The sequence below is a fragment of the Trichomycterus rosablanca genome, chromosome 2 (genome assembly GCF_030014385.1).
Source record: "Trichomycterus rosablanca isolate fTriRos1 chromosome 2, fTriRos1.hap1, whole genome shotgun sequence".
NCBI classification, from domain to species: domain Eukaryota; kingdom Metazoa; phylum Chordata; class Actinopteri; order Siluriformes; family Trichomycteridae; genus Trichomycterus; species Trichomycterus rosablanca.
Genome location: NC_085989.1, coordinates 48581235 through 48596163, shown reverse-complemented (window position 1 = coordinate 48596163; position 14929 = coordinate 48581235). Strand labels below are relative to the sequence as shown.

The window sequence follows — 14929 nt, the reverse complement described above, 5'->3', positions numbered from 1 at the left end:
CGCAGACACGGGGAGAACATGCAAACTCCACACAGAAAGGACCCAGACCGTTCCACCTGGGGATCGAACCCAGGACCTTCTTGCTGTGAGGACCCTGACTGGCGGAAGGGACGCTTGTGCAGAATGCAGGGGCGAGAAGAGGAGGGCTGTACGTGTGAAAAAGGCGTGGACGGCGGCGTGCTCTCCTTGGATGCGATCTGGTGTCTCTCAGCAGCGGAAGACAAGAATTGAGTCGCTAAATCGGGAGGAAAATGGGGAGAAAATGCATAAATGAAACAAAACGAAAACTAATGAAACAAACATTTCAGGTTTCTCCAGCAGACTTTTAATAAAGTGCAGATCATCTCACACTGCGGATCATTAAAATCACAAAAGAATCATCTCTCCACGTCATGCCGCCCTACACACGTCTCTTTGGTTAAATAAATATGTTTCAATTCATTTCCTCAGGATGACGAATCCCGTACACTCGTCTCATTCTGCTTAAACACACATTTAATACGTTTAACTTTTATAAAAAACTGCGTGAGCACTGCCGCTGTTCCAGCACCCTCAGATCTTTGATTATTTGTGAGGGTTTTTATCAAGACTTGGTTCCCAAAGACTCGACGCTTGTCCTGTAACGAAGGTCCCGTGTCTCCAACATCAATCTGACCTCAATCAGCACAGACACCTGAATATCAGTACCAAACGTAGCAGGTCTGGTATCAGAGGTTCCAGTTCCAGACCTTAGTGCCCACAGCACTAGTAAAAGACTTTCCAGTTCCAGAATGACCAGTTGCAGGACTTTAAATCACAAGATCCAGATCCAGTACCAATTACAAATAAAGAAAATAAACAAACACTGTGTTTCTGCTACCATCACTGTATTCATTACAGATACACTATATGGACAAAAGTATTGGGACGCCACTTCTAATTACTGAATTCATGTTAACAGGTGCAACAGTTTAGGGAAGGCCCTTTCCTCTGCACAAAGCAAGTTCTATAAAGACATGAAGACAGCTCTGGAATGAACTGGAACATCGACTGAGGCTTTCTTTTTTATTTTCTTTATGCATTTTCTCCCTTTTAGTCAAATTGCCCGATTGCGTCATGATTCCTCGATCCCCACTCTGATTTGAGGAGAACGAAGCTAACCCACGCCCCCTCCGACACGTGGGCAGCAGCCGTATGCATTTTGCCACCTACACTCTGACGAGTGCAATGCGGATCAGCACTGTGTACGGAGAGACACACCCTGACAGTGTTCAGACGACATCAATCAGCCAGCAGAGGTCGTAATTGCATCAGTTATGAGAGAGAGACCCCATCCGGCTTTTTATTAATATCCCACCCCTATCTGAACAACAGGCCAATCGTTGTTCATGTGGTCGCTCAGCCCAGCCGTCAGGCAGAGCCGAGATTCGATACGATCGATTCTAGATCCCGGCTCTGGTGTTTCAGCATGTGTTTTTACCGCTGTGCCACCTGAGCGGTCTGACTGAGTCATCTTTTGACTAAATGGGCACAAATTCCCACAGTCTTGTGAGAAGCCTTCTTAGAGCAGTGGCTGTTGTTCTAGCTGAAATGATCTCATAAGGTCACTTTGTTTAAATACCATTTGTTTTAAAACAGGACGTACGACAAGCTCAGGGTCAGGTGTCCACATACTTTTGGCCATATAGTGTATGTAGGATCTCAGCTCTGTTACCCACAGCACCAGTAAAAGACTTTCCAGTGCTGAAATTACCAGTACTTTAAATCATGAGATCCAGAACCAACAATGACTGGTACAAATAAAAAATAATAAAAACAAACACTGTGTTTCTATAACCATCACTGTATTTATTACACATACACTATATGGACAAAAGTATTGGGACGCCACTTCTAATTACTGAATTCATGATAACAGGAGGGAAGGAGGGGACAGGATAACAGTTTAGGGAAGGCTCTTTCCTGTGACCTGACCACAGCCCCACTCAACAGCTCTCAACAGCTGTAGCCTAGTGGTTAAAGTACTGAACTAGCAATCAGAAGGTTGCTGGTTCAAGCCGCACCACTGTCAGGTTGCCACTGTTGGGCCCTTGCGCAAGGCCCCTAACCCTCAACTGTTTAGACAATATACTGTCACAGTACTGTAAGTCACTTTGATTAAAAGTGTCTCCTAAATGCTGGAATGAACCAGAACACTAACTGAGGCTTTCAGTGACCAGCCGTACACATAGAAATGCTGTTGACTAAATGGGCACAAATTCCCACAGTCTTGTGAGAAGCCTTCTCAGAAGAGCGGCTGTGGTTCTAGCTGGAAAGATCACACAGAGGTCACTCTAATTTAATACCATTTGTTCTTAAAACCGAATGTAAGACAAGTTATTAATCAGGTGTCCACATACTTTTGGCCATATAGTGTATATTTAAAAAAATGAACAGAAAATAATACTCTTGTACCCTCAACAAACCTTAAACAGGTTAAAGACAACAAAAGACGCTAAAGAAAAGGCTTGAGTCACAAAAACACTGTAGAAAACCTTAAATTCTAGACATTTCTGAACGCTGACGATGGAGTTTCTGGTTCTGGTGTCGTTACTTTTATTATTTCAGGACCAGTTTATTCCTCCAGTGAATTTAAAAGTCTGGAGAAACTCATGAGGACTTTTGTTTTAAAGGTAGATGGTGATGAAGTAGGGCAGGACCAAACCTTGGACTCCTATAAGACGGAGTAAGAAGGCAACACATTACAGGCAGTGAATGAAAATGGGCTGTGTTCCAATCCACACCACACTTCACTAAACACTATGTCTGATTAGAGGTGTAAACAGTGTCCGTGGGTAAAAATGGGCAGTGGTAAAGGTTTAGTGGTTAAGGTACTGGACTAGTGATCAGGAGGTTACAGGTTCAAGCCCCACGAGTGAATGTAAAAATGCATTTACGGTAGAAAGAACCAAATCAAACAGTAAGTCTATTTCTACATATTATTTTTAAAGAGTGTTAAACAGGGGGGAGGTTTAGAACACAGGTGAGAATTTGGGTTCTTCTAAGACATGCTGAATGGTTCAGGGGTTCTGAATTATTTCCATGTTTGACCACCGCTTTATTCTGGTCAGGGTTGCAGTGGGTCACTGGGCACAATGCAGTAACCCTTCATTAAATGAAGTTAAATTCTCCTAACTGCCGACTGTAAGCACTAATTTAGCTGTAAAAGTGGAAGTAACAATAAAATTGGACGTTAGTGATGGTTTACTGACTCTATGCAAGACCTCACAAACAGGAAATCAAATCAAAAGAGGAAAACATGGTAAGAAAACAAGAATCGTAGCACCTAGATCAGATCTTTTCACCTCTATTCTGTTCTGTTCCGTTTCACCCCTCATACAGGTGAGTGGTCACAGGTGAAGCAGTGAGGGCACGACTCCGATCACACGGGTTCAGAACACGGTTCACTAACACGATCAGGCAGGTCACTGCAGGTCGTTTTCTCTGCTAGTTCTGGAGGAGGAACATTTCTGTATAAAAGTCTGGTGGAGGCGGAGGAGAGTACTGAGCTGAGTAACACTGATGAGACTGGGGGGGGGGGGGGGGGTCAGTGCGGTTTAGTGAGTTCTCTGCTCAAACACACACACACACACACACACACAATACTGAATTCATGCACGAAATACTGAAGAACTAGAGTAATGGTAACAGTGATAAAGCAGCCACCGAACACTACAGCTTATAACCGCCGGTTTAGTGTCTATAACCTGTCTGAGACAGAAATCTATAAATCTCAAGCGTCAGGACGTCTGAACCTCATTAATACCACAGATTTAAGGTGGAACTGTACGCTGGAATTGCTTGGACTTCCTGAGTCACCTGGGAGAACAGAGTTGAAGTAAAAAGTTTCTTTTAAGTCTGTAGAAAATGTCTAGTGAATGATTTATTGACTTGATTTTAGACAAAGAATTATGACCTAATATTATTTAGTCACAGATCAAGAACTGCTAGGAAAATAAATCAATCCCAACACAGCCATGACATAAACGTCTCTCCTAAGTCTGCGTTTACGCAAACCTTTTACTGTAGGTGCCTAATAACTATTAACTTCAATTTGTTAAATGTTGTATGTGGGTCATTTCTGTTATTACTGGTGTGTTAAAACTTTACATGAGCCTTTTTGTTGGTAAACGCCACATTAAAACATTTAACAAAGACAACTAACGTGCAATAATTATGTGCGTCATTTAGCTAAGTGGGTCATTTCTGTGACTTTTACTTGGTTAAATGTTACATGTGGGTAATATCTGTAGCCTTTGCTTTCCTGAGTGTTTTATGTGAGTCATTTCTGTGACTTTAGCTTTGTTGAATATTTTATGTGGGTCATTACTGTGACCTGCTGTATGTGGTCACTTCTGTTACTTTTGATTTAGGAAATGTTCCATGTGGGTCATTTCTGTTAACTTTTGCTTTCCTAATGTTTTATGTGAGTCATTTCTGTTGCACTTTGCTGAATGTTTTATGTGGGTCATTTCTGTATCTTTATGCTGTGCTAAATATTTTGTGTGTCATTACTGTGACTTTTGCCTGGTTAAATGTTATATGTTGGTAGTATGTGTAACTTTTGCTTTGCTAAATATTTTATGTGAAACAATTCTGTCACTTTTGCTCTGTTAATGCTCTATGTATGTCATTTATGTTATTTTTGGGTCACTGAATATATTATGTGGATCACTTTGCTTTCCTGAGTGTTTTATGTGGGTCAGTTCTGTGACTTTTGCTATGTTAAATATGTTGCTATGTTTGTTTAATGTTTCATAGGGGTCATTCATTTGTGTTTTATGTCTGTCATTTCTGTTACTTTTGCTTTGCTGAATATTTTATGCGGGTCATTTCCGTTACGTTTGCTCTGTTGATTGTTTTATGTGGGCAATTTACGAATGTGGGTCATTTCCGTTACTTTTGGCTTGGTAAATGTTTTGTGTATCACTTCTTGTAACCTTTGCTTTCCCGAGTGTTTTATGTGGGTCATTACTGTAACTATGTTATATATAGGTACATTATGTTACTTTTGATTTGTTCATTGTTTTATGTATGTCATTTCTGTTACTTTTGACTGAACCACAAACATTATTTTTGCCTTGTAAATTTTTTATGTGGGTCATTTCTGTAACCTTTGCTTTCCCAAGTGTTTTAGGTGACTCAGCTCTGTAACTTTTGCTTTGTTGAATGTTATACATGAGTCATTTCTGTATGTTATATGTGACTTTGACTGAGGTGACGAGTGTGTTCCAGTCTATTTCTGATTGGCTGATGCTGTTTTTAATGACATGCTCTTGTTCTAAATGTTTCCTGATGAGGAGCAGGAACTCACCACACTGCACTGAAGTGACCCGTGTGATGGACCACCGTGTGTGTGTGTGTGTGTGTGGGGGGGGGTCCGGTGTTAGACGGTCCGGAGCAGACTCTCGGGGTCCGACAGAGCGCAGTACAGCGTGTACCCGAGCTCATCGATTTCCCGCTCGCTCAGCTCACACAGCAGGTTGACTTTTTGGTCGAGGGCGCAGGGCAGCACCCCCGCCTCCAGGTGTCCCACTAGAGCCCGTATGAGCTGAGTAAAGCGCTCGGCCAGCGCCTCGCGGCTCCAGTCGCGCTCGGCCTCGCTCAGCAGGAGAACGGCGTTAGCCAGGTGGCTAGTGTCCAGCCGCGACAGCGCCGGGTTCTGCTTACAGGCGGCTTTAGCGATTTTCAAGCACACGCAGCGGCAGCCGTTGTCTTCGCGGTCCAGCGATAGCATCCTCGTGGTCTCTGCTGACCAGAAGCTCTGCCTCCACAGGTTCTCGCGCTCGCGGTGAGGCTTGGCGATCAGAGACATGCCGTCCTCGGTGACCACGAGGGGCAGGAAGTCCACATGGAGCCGGCGCTCGGTATCATACTGCACCTCCAGAGCCAGAGCCTCGGTTTCCGAAGGAACCGCAGGCCGGACCACGTAGCCCAGCACGCTGCCGATGGCCGGCCAGTTCATGGAGCCGGTGACCAGCTTCCCGAAGGCCTCCAGAACGCTTTTGGGCGAGAGGTAGCCCCCGATCACGCAGCGGTCCCAGTAACTAGAACCTCGAGGAAAGTACTCCTGGTTCTCCCGCCGCACCAGCCAGAACCCGGGAACGTTCATGATGGTGTCCTGACCGGGGACGAAGGACCACAGGCTCTTCTCCAGGATCAGAGGGACCATCAGCTGAGCGTGGTCCGCCGAGACAACCTACACATGAGCAACACAGGAGGGAAACTCTTTTAGAGTTCTGAAGGTATGCGTGGGAATATTAACGAAATATTTAAAATAAATAAATAAAAAAATACATTAAAAATAAGTATTTTAAAATGATAAATTTTAAAGAAATGTTAGGAATAATATATTAAAGGAATATTAAAAAGAAAAATATTAAAAAATAAAATATTTGAAAGAAAAATATTTTAAAAAGAAAAACTAAAAAAAAAATATTAATAAGAAAGAAAACATTTAAAAGGAATATTTAAAAGATATATTAAAAAGAAAAAAAAAATCTAAAAGAAAAACATTTAAAAGAAAAATATTTAAATAAAAAATATTAAAAAGGAAGTAAAAATAAAAAAAAGAAATTCTAAAGAAAAATATTAAAAAGAAATATTTACAAGAAATATTAAAAAGAAAGAAATGTTTAAAATAAAGTAAAAATGCAAAAGAAAGAAATACTGAGAAATATTAAAAAGAAAAATATTTGAAATAAATAAATATTTAAAAAAGAAAAACTAAAAAAAAAAAAAAAAAAAAAAAAAAAGAAATACTAAACAAAAAATATTAAAAAGAAATATTTAAAAGAAAGTAAAAAAATTTTAATAAAGAAATAATAAAAAAAAGTAATGAAAAATATTAAAAACAGAAATATTTAAAAGAAAAATATTTTTAAAATGGAATTATTTAAAAGAAATATTAAAAATAAAAATATTTAAAATAAAAACATTTAAAAGAAAGAAAATTTTTTAAAGAAAAACATTTAAAAGAATAAGCATCTTGAATGCAATAAAGGAAAATAATACATCATACAAGGGCACTGGAGAAAACTGTGCTTCTTAATGTTTGGCTAGAGTTATGTGTTTATACATGTTTAACTAACACATATGAACGATATGCGGGTGTCCAAATACTTTTGGCCTCCCCCCTGCACCTTAATGCTTAATTCACACTATGGTCATTGATATCATCATGAGGTTTTTCAAACTATAGGTTATAAACCTTGGGTGGGTCGGGAGCCATTATTTTTATTAATTAATTATATTTCGTTTTGTGTTTTGATGCATCGTTTGTGTCGCCTGAGTCACGTAAACAAATCACGGACAAAATGTGGGTGGAAATAAAAGCTTTGCGTCGTATCAAACCTGCAGGTCGTGGTAGAGGCTGCCGCTCAGGTACATGTCTCGGAGGGGCATGTCCGGCACTTTGGCGTGGATGAAGGCGCGGAGCTCGACGCAGATGTCCAGGGCGGCGTGTCTGGCCGACTGCTGCTCCTCGGAGGCGATGTTCACGCGCTCGTGATAGAACGCCCACAGGTGTTCCTGCAGGGACAGTCGCATCCGGGCCCTCTGCAGACACGCCTTACTGCTGCTGCTACTACTGCTGCGACCTGATCCTTTCTTTATGAAGTCTGAGAACACGACACACACACGTTCAGAATTAGCTAGTGATCTTCCTACACAGACGCATTTCCCATCATCCTACGCTCCAGAGAGGAGGGCGTGTCTAAATTCTTAGATTCCTTAAAATGCTCCTACTGAGGTGCCTCAATTCTGAGTGATAATCTGACTGAATAATAAGGGAGCGTCCGACGCTTCCTCAGTGCTGAAGGCAATCCCAGCATTCAGTGCGGCACGACTTTTCTCACAATGACAAACATGGCAGACGAATACAGAGCAACCAACAGAGTTCTTTTCAAATGTAAATAAACTCTGATTGATGTTTAATGTGTATAAAGGTAGAATTAGACGAGTGTTGTTTATTTGTAAATTCAGGCTCGACAGGGACAGTTTCACCGTTTTCAGTACACAGAGGGAGACGTTAGCTGGCGTGCTAGCGGGTTGTGCTGCCCTAGCCCGTCGGTTTAAACGGCCTGAGGCTAACTGTGTTAGTTTACTAAGCTAAATCTGTGGTGGCGTAATCACCGTAATCACTGTCTAAGTCATGCATCTAAATAATCTGCCTTATGAGTTCCAGGTCTTATTAGAATCCTCTCTACTGAGGCAGCTGATCAGGTAGGCAGTAGGGAGCAGGGTGGGTCACTAGGTTTTCGGACAGACCCATAGGACTTTCCATTCTCTACTCTAGTGGGAACGATAATCTAGAAATCTAAAACTTCACAGCACCAACTGTAGCTCCTCTTGTCTCCAGAAATTGTGGCTCTAACTGAACTGAACGAAAACCGGTTGTTTAGTTGCGTGGCTGCCGGGGTAAAGGCTGGGTTACAAAGACACACATCCCAAGTGTCCCGGAAGTTCCGGGAGTCTCCCGCATATACATAGCGGCTCCCTGATGCCCACAGGTCAGATAAAATCTCCCGGAATCTAGAACAAGCGGCCAAGAGCGCACACACACTCACACACATGCACATCACACACAGACTTTTTTCCTGATTGCGTATTAAATCCGTTATCTGATATACAATCTAGTGCACTAATTAGGGAACATAAATTCATATCTAAAACACTATCTAGTGCCCTATGTAGGGAACATAAATAAATATCTAAAACACTATCTAGTGCACTATGTAGGGAACATAAATAAATATCTAAAACACTATCTAGTGCACTATGTAGGGAACATAAATAAATATCTAAAACACTATCTAGTGCACTATGTAGGGAACATAAATAAATATCTAAAACACTATCTAGTGCACTATGTAGGGAACATAAATAAATATCTAAAACACTATCTAGTGCACTATGTAGGGAACATAAATAAATATCTAAAACACTATCTAGTGCACTATGTAGGGAACATAAATAAATATCTAAAACACTATCTAGTGCACTATGTAGGGAACATAAATAAATATCTAAAACACTATCTAGTGCACTATGTAGGGAACATAAATCTGTGATCTGATATACAACTTAGTGCACTATGTAGGGAACATAAATAAATATCTAAAACACTATCTAGTGCACTATGTAGGGAACATAAATCTGTGATCTGATATACAACTTAGTGCACTATGTAGGGAACATAAATAAATATCTAAAACACTATCTAGTGCACTATGTAGGGAACATAAATCTGTGATCTGATATACAACTTAGTGCACTATGTAGGGAACATAAATCTGTGATCTGATATACAACTTAGTGCACTATGTAGGGAACATAAATCTGTGATCTGATATACAACTTAGTGCACTATGTAGGGAACATAAATCTGTGATCTGATATACAACTTAGTGCACTATGTAGGGAACATAAATCTGTGATCTGATATACAACTTAGTGCACTATGTAGGGAACATAAATCTGTGATCTGATATACAACTTAGTGCACTATGTAGGGAACATAAATCTGTGATCTGATACACAATCTAGTGCACTGTGTAGGGAACATAAATCTGTGATCTGATATACAACTTAGTGCACTATGTAGGGAACATAAATAAATATCTAAAACACTATCTAGTGCACTATGTAGGGAACATAAATCTGTGATCTGATATACAACTTAGTGCACTATGTAGGGAACATAAATCTGTGATCTGATATACAACTTAGTGCACTATGTAGGGAACATAAATCTGTGATCTGATATACAACTTAGTGCACTATGTAGGGAACATAAATCTGTGATCTGATATACAACTTAGTGCACTATGTAGGGAACATAAATCTGTGATCTGATATACAACTTAGTGCACTATGTAGGGAACATAAATCTGTGATCTGATATACAACTTAGTGCACTAAGTAGGGAACATAAATTCATATCTAAAACACTATCTAGTGCACTATGTAGGGAACATAAATCTGTGATCTGATATACAGTACAACTTAGTGCACTATGTAGGGAACATAAATCTGTGATCTGATGTACAACTTAGTGCACTATGTAGGGATCAACTGTGTCTGTTAAGCAAACGGCCAGGTCGATAGCACAGACTGCTGTATCCGTTCTAATATACACTGTATGGACTGTTTGTTTGTTTATTAGGGTTATACCGTCATGTTTTTACACTTTGGTTACATTCATGACAGGAACGGTAGTTACTAAATACACAAGGTTAATCAGTTCACAAGGTTATATTGAACACAGTCCTGGACAATTTAGTATCTTCAATTCACCTCACTTGCATGTCTTTGGACTGTGGGAGGAAACCGGAGCACCCGGAGGAAACCCACGCAGACACGGGGAGAACATGCAAACTCCACACAGAAAGGACCCGGACCGCCCCCACCTGGGGATCGAACCCAGGACCTTCTTGCTGTGAGGCGACAGTGATACCCACTTAGCCACCGTGCCGCCCCACTGTATGGACTGTAAGTATTGGGACACCCCTTCTAATTTATGAGATCCTGGTGTAATAAATAACTTATTTAAAGACTTTGCAGCAACAGTTTAGGGAAGGTCCTTATCTGTTCTTGCTCTATAAAGACATGAAGAAACGCAGCACAGAGACCCTGACCTCAGCCCCACTAAACAGCTTCGAAATGAACTTGAACATCAACTGAGACACGCTGCCATCTTATGACTGAATAGGCACAAATTCCCATATGCAGACCTACTTTAAAGTCTGGTGAGAAGCCTTATCAGATCACATAGAGGTCACTAATAATAGCATTAATAGGACGGGGCGGCACGGTGGCTAAGTGGGTAGCACTGTCGCCTCCCAGCAAGAAGGTCCTGGGTTCGATCCCCAGGTGGGACGGTCTGGGTCCTTTCTGTGTGGAGTTTGCATGTTCTCCCTGTGTGTTCGATATAACCTTGTGAACTAATCTTGTGTAATGAGTAACTACCGTTCCTGTCATGAATGTAACCACAGTGTAAAACATGACGTTAAAATCCTAATAATAAACAAACAAACAAAACAGGACGTCCAACAAGCTCAAGGTCAGGTGTCCCAATATTTTTGGCCATGTAGTGTTTAAACACAGGGGTACAGGGGTAAAATACAGGAATTATTAAAGGTTTTATTAAAGCAAACACACACAGTGTGTTCATTTGGGGCGACAACACACACTTTTGCTATCTAGCAGTAACACATGGAGCTGAGATACCCACTGAAGATGAAGAAGAGCCAATCCAGTCTGATCAAGCCTGGCAGTAAAATATCCACTCATGTTAGAATTATTAACACTAATCATTAAATTCTACATAAACTCTTAACAAATCAAGCTCATGCACCAAGAAAACACAGTAATGACGTCATGGATGAGTGAATGATGACTGGAGATATCGGACCTGGCTGGAAGGAGCTGGACGAGGTGGGGAGGGTCTGTAGAGAACGGCTGACGTTCTGCTTCATGTCGCGGTTCAGCGTTCGAGGCGACGATCCCAGCCAGCTCGGCTCCTCCCAGCTCCTCTTTCCTGATTGGCTGGTTTTGGTTGGGCTTGAGGGGGCGCTGAGGGCTCTGTCGTACATCTAAAAGGAATAATCGTGATATTACAGTTTAGGACTGATTTATTCAAGCTGTAGAGTTAGGGGCCTTGCTCAGGGGCCCAAGTGCTTCCGGTGCCTAGTCGTTTAATGTCAACCAGTTAACCAGTCAAGCTCTTCCATGCAGCCACTGTTGGGCCCTTCAGCAAGGCCTCTAAACCGGTCGGCTCCAGAAACACCATACAAATGTTGGGCATCTAAGGAGCAGCGGACATCTAAGGAGCAGCGGGCATCTAGGGAGCAGCGGGCATCGGGCATCTAAGGAGCAGTTGGTATCTGAGGAGTAGTGGGCATCTAAGGAGCAGTGGGCATCTAAGGAACAGTGGGCATCTAAGGAACAGTGGGCATCTAAGGAACAGTGGGCATCTTAGGAGCAGTTCGTATTTAAGAAGCAGTGGGCATCTAAGGAGCAGTTGGTATCTGAGGAGTAGTGGGCATCTAAGGAGCAGTGGGCATCTAAGGAACAGTGGGCATCTAAGGAACAGTGGGCATCTAAGGAACAGTGGCTATCTTAGGAGCAGTTCGTATTTAAGAAGCAGTGGGCATCTAAGGAGCAGTGGGCATCTAAGGAGCAGTGGGCATCTAAGGAACAGTGGGCATCTAAGGAGCAGTTCGTATTTAAGAAGCAGTGGGCATCTAAGGAACAGTGGGCATCTTAGGAGCAGTGGCTATCTTAGGAGCAGTTCGTATTTAAGAAGCAGTGGGCATCTAAGGAGCAGTGGGCATCTAAGGAGCAGTGGGCATCTAAGGAGCAGTGGGCATCTAAGGAGCAGTTCGTATTTAAGAAGCAGTGGGCATCTAAGGAACAGTGGGCATCTTAGGAGCAGTTCATATTTAAGAAGCAGTGGGCATCTAAGGAACAGTGGGCATCTTAGGAGCAGTGGGCATCTTAAAAGCAGTGGGCATCTAAGGAGCAGTGGGCATCTAAGGAGCAGTGGGCATCTAAGGAACAGTGGGCATCTAAGGAACAGTGGCTATCTTAGGAGCAGTTCGTATTTAAGAAGCAGTGGGCATCTAAGGAGCAGTGGGCATCTAAGGAGCAGTTGGTATCTGAGGAGTAGTGGGCATCTAAGGAACAGTGGGCATCTAAGGAGCAGCGGCTATCTTAGGAGTAATGGGCATCTAAGGAGCAGCGGCTATCTTAGGAGTAGTGGGCATCTAAGGAGCAGTGGGCATCTAAGGAGCAGCGGCTATCTTAGGAGTAGTGGGCATCTAAGGAGCAGCGGCTATCTTAGGAGTAGTGGGCATCTAAGGAGCAGTGGGCATCTAAGGAGCAGCGGCTATCTTAGGAGTAGTGGGCATCTAAGGAGCAGCGGCTATCTTAGGAGTAGTGGGCATCTAAGGAACAGTGGGCATCTAAGGAGCAGTTGGTATCTGAGGAGTAGTGGGCATCTAAGGAACAGTGGGCATCTAAGGAGCAGCGGCTATCTTAGGAGTAGTGGGCATCTAAGGAGCAGTGGGCATCTAAGGAGCAGCGGCTATCTTAGGAGTAGTGGGCATCTAAGGAGCAGCGGCTATCTTAGGAGTAGTGGGCATCTAAGGAGCAGTGGGCATCTAAGGAGCAGCGGCTATCTTAGGAGTAGTGGGCATCTAAGGAGCAGTGGGCATTTAAGGAGCAGTTGGTATCTGAGGAGTAGTGGGCATCTAAGGAGCAGTTGGTATCTGAGGAACAGTGGGCATCTAAGGAACAGTGGCTATCTTAGGAGCAGTGGCTATCTTAGGAGTAGTGGGCATCTAAGGAACAGTGGCTATCTTAGGAGCAGTTCGTATTTAAGAAGCAGTGGGCATCTAAGGAGCAGTGGCTATCTTAGAAGCAGTTCATATTTAAGAAGCAGTGGGCATCTAAGGAGCAGTTGGTATCTGAGGAGTAGTGGGCATCTAAGGAACAGTGGGCATCTAAGGAGCAGTTGGTATCTGAGGAGTAGTGGGCATCTAAGGAACAGTGGGCATCTAAGGAACAGTGGGCATCTAAGGAGCAGCGGCTATCTTAGGAGTAGTGGGCATCTAAGGAGCAGTGGCTATCTTAGGAGCAGTTGGCATTTAAGGAGCAGTGGGTATCTAAGGAGAGCAGTGACCACCTAAGGAGCAGTGGACATCTTAAATGCAGTGGGCATCCTAGGAGCAGTGGGCATCTAAGAAGCAGTGGGCATCCAAGGAGCAGTGGACATCTTAAATGCAGTGGGCATCCTAGGAGCAGTGGGCATCTAAGAAGCAGTGGGCATCCAAGGAGCAGAGGGCATCTTAAAAGCAGTGGGTATCTAAGGAGCAGTGGGCAGCGGTGGCTCAGTGGTTAAGGTACTGGACTAGTAATCATAAGGTTGCCAATTCAAGCCCCACTATCACCAAGTTGCCACTGTTGGACCCTTGAGCAAGGCCCTTAATCTTCAAGTGATAACTGTATACTTTTTTAAAACATTGTAAAGCTTGCTTGACTGTGTACAGTGTCTCATAGACAAAGCTCAGGCTGGTGTGTGTAAACTCACCCTCTTGACAGCCAGCGTGGCGATGCCCAGCATGGCGGCTCCCCCGACTCCGAGCACCAGTTTGGCGTTGGACAGCACGAAGTCGATGGCCGTACCGAGACCGTTGTCGTCCTTCTTCCCTTTCCGATCGCCGTTCACTCCCGCCATGTTCGGCCCCCCACTGAAACAGATTTATATTTACATGTTCAAGCACAGACCAGTATAAATAACACGGATGTGTACTGGTTGGTTCAGATTCCTGTACCTGCTACTGGTTTCTGACCGCCGACTTTAGACGAGTCCTCCCAGACGGCTGCTGAGAAAGAACTGTCCCCTCTCGAGCGCCTCCTCCTTCTCCTGGGGCTCGGTGAGCGCCTGGTGACGTCTGAACTCCCGGGCGATGACGCGCCTGTAGTAGTTGCGGTCGGTGTACTGCAGGTTGCGGCCGGAGCGGAGCAGCGCTCTGTACAGCTGCAGCACGGCGCCGCGGGACCAGCTGCCCATCGGGGAGGGATCCGAGCCTTCCGCACACGCCTACAGGTTCGGAAAACGACAGTTCGGGGTGGAACGAAAATATAAACCACCGTTTTTAATACGAAAGCAATTCTACGCCTCCCTTTTACTTGCAACTTATCGTAGCCAATTAGTCGGTGCTGGGACCCTGATCGCTTTCCAGGAGGGTATATCTGTCAGAGCCTTCTACACACTCAGAGAGGTCCTAAAATATTCTAAAAATACTATTTTAAGAGTGATCGGTTTCAATTGTATTTTATCTACTTATAATTGGACAATCAACATTTAAACAAACACAAACCTAAGCTAATCAATCTTTCACGGCCG

At 43.2% G+C, this 14929-nt stretch overlaps 2 protein-coding genes across 2 annotated transcripts; both read right to left on the bottom strand.

Moving 5' to 3' along the window:
* Positions 1–302: 302 nt before the first annotated feature.
* mief1 (mitochondrial elongation factor 1) lies at positions 303–14257 on the bottom strand. Its single transcript, XM_063016895.1, has 4 exons — positions 14111–14257; positions 11432–11612; positions 7372–7637; positions 303–6217 (listed from the first exon to the last, which is right to left on the bottom strand). Exons 1-4 carry the CDS (start codon positions 14255–14257, stop codon positions 5405–5407), a joined length of 1407 nt encoding a protein of 468 aa, XP_062872965.1. The 3' UTR covers positions 303–5404.
* A 123-nt stretch (positions 14258–14380) lies between these two features.
* On the bottom strand, positions 14381–14617 carry LOC134334547 (mitochondrial ribosome and complex I assembly factor AltMIEF1-like). Its single transcript, XM_063016908.1, has one exon. The coding sequence runs from the start codon at positions 14591–14593 to the stop codon at positions 14381–14383; it is 213 nt and encodes a 70-aa protein (XP_062872978.1). The 5' UTR covers positions 14594–14617.
* Positions 14618–14929: the final 312 nt, after the last annotated feature.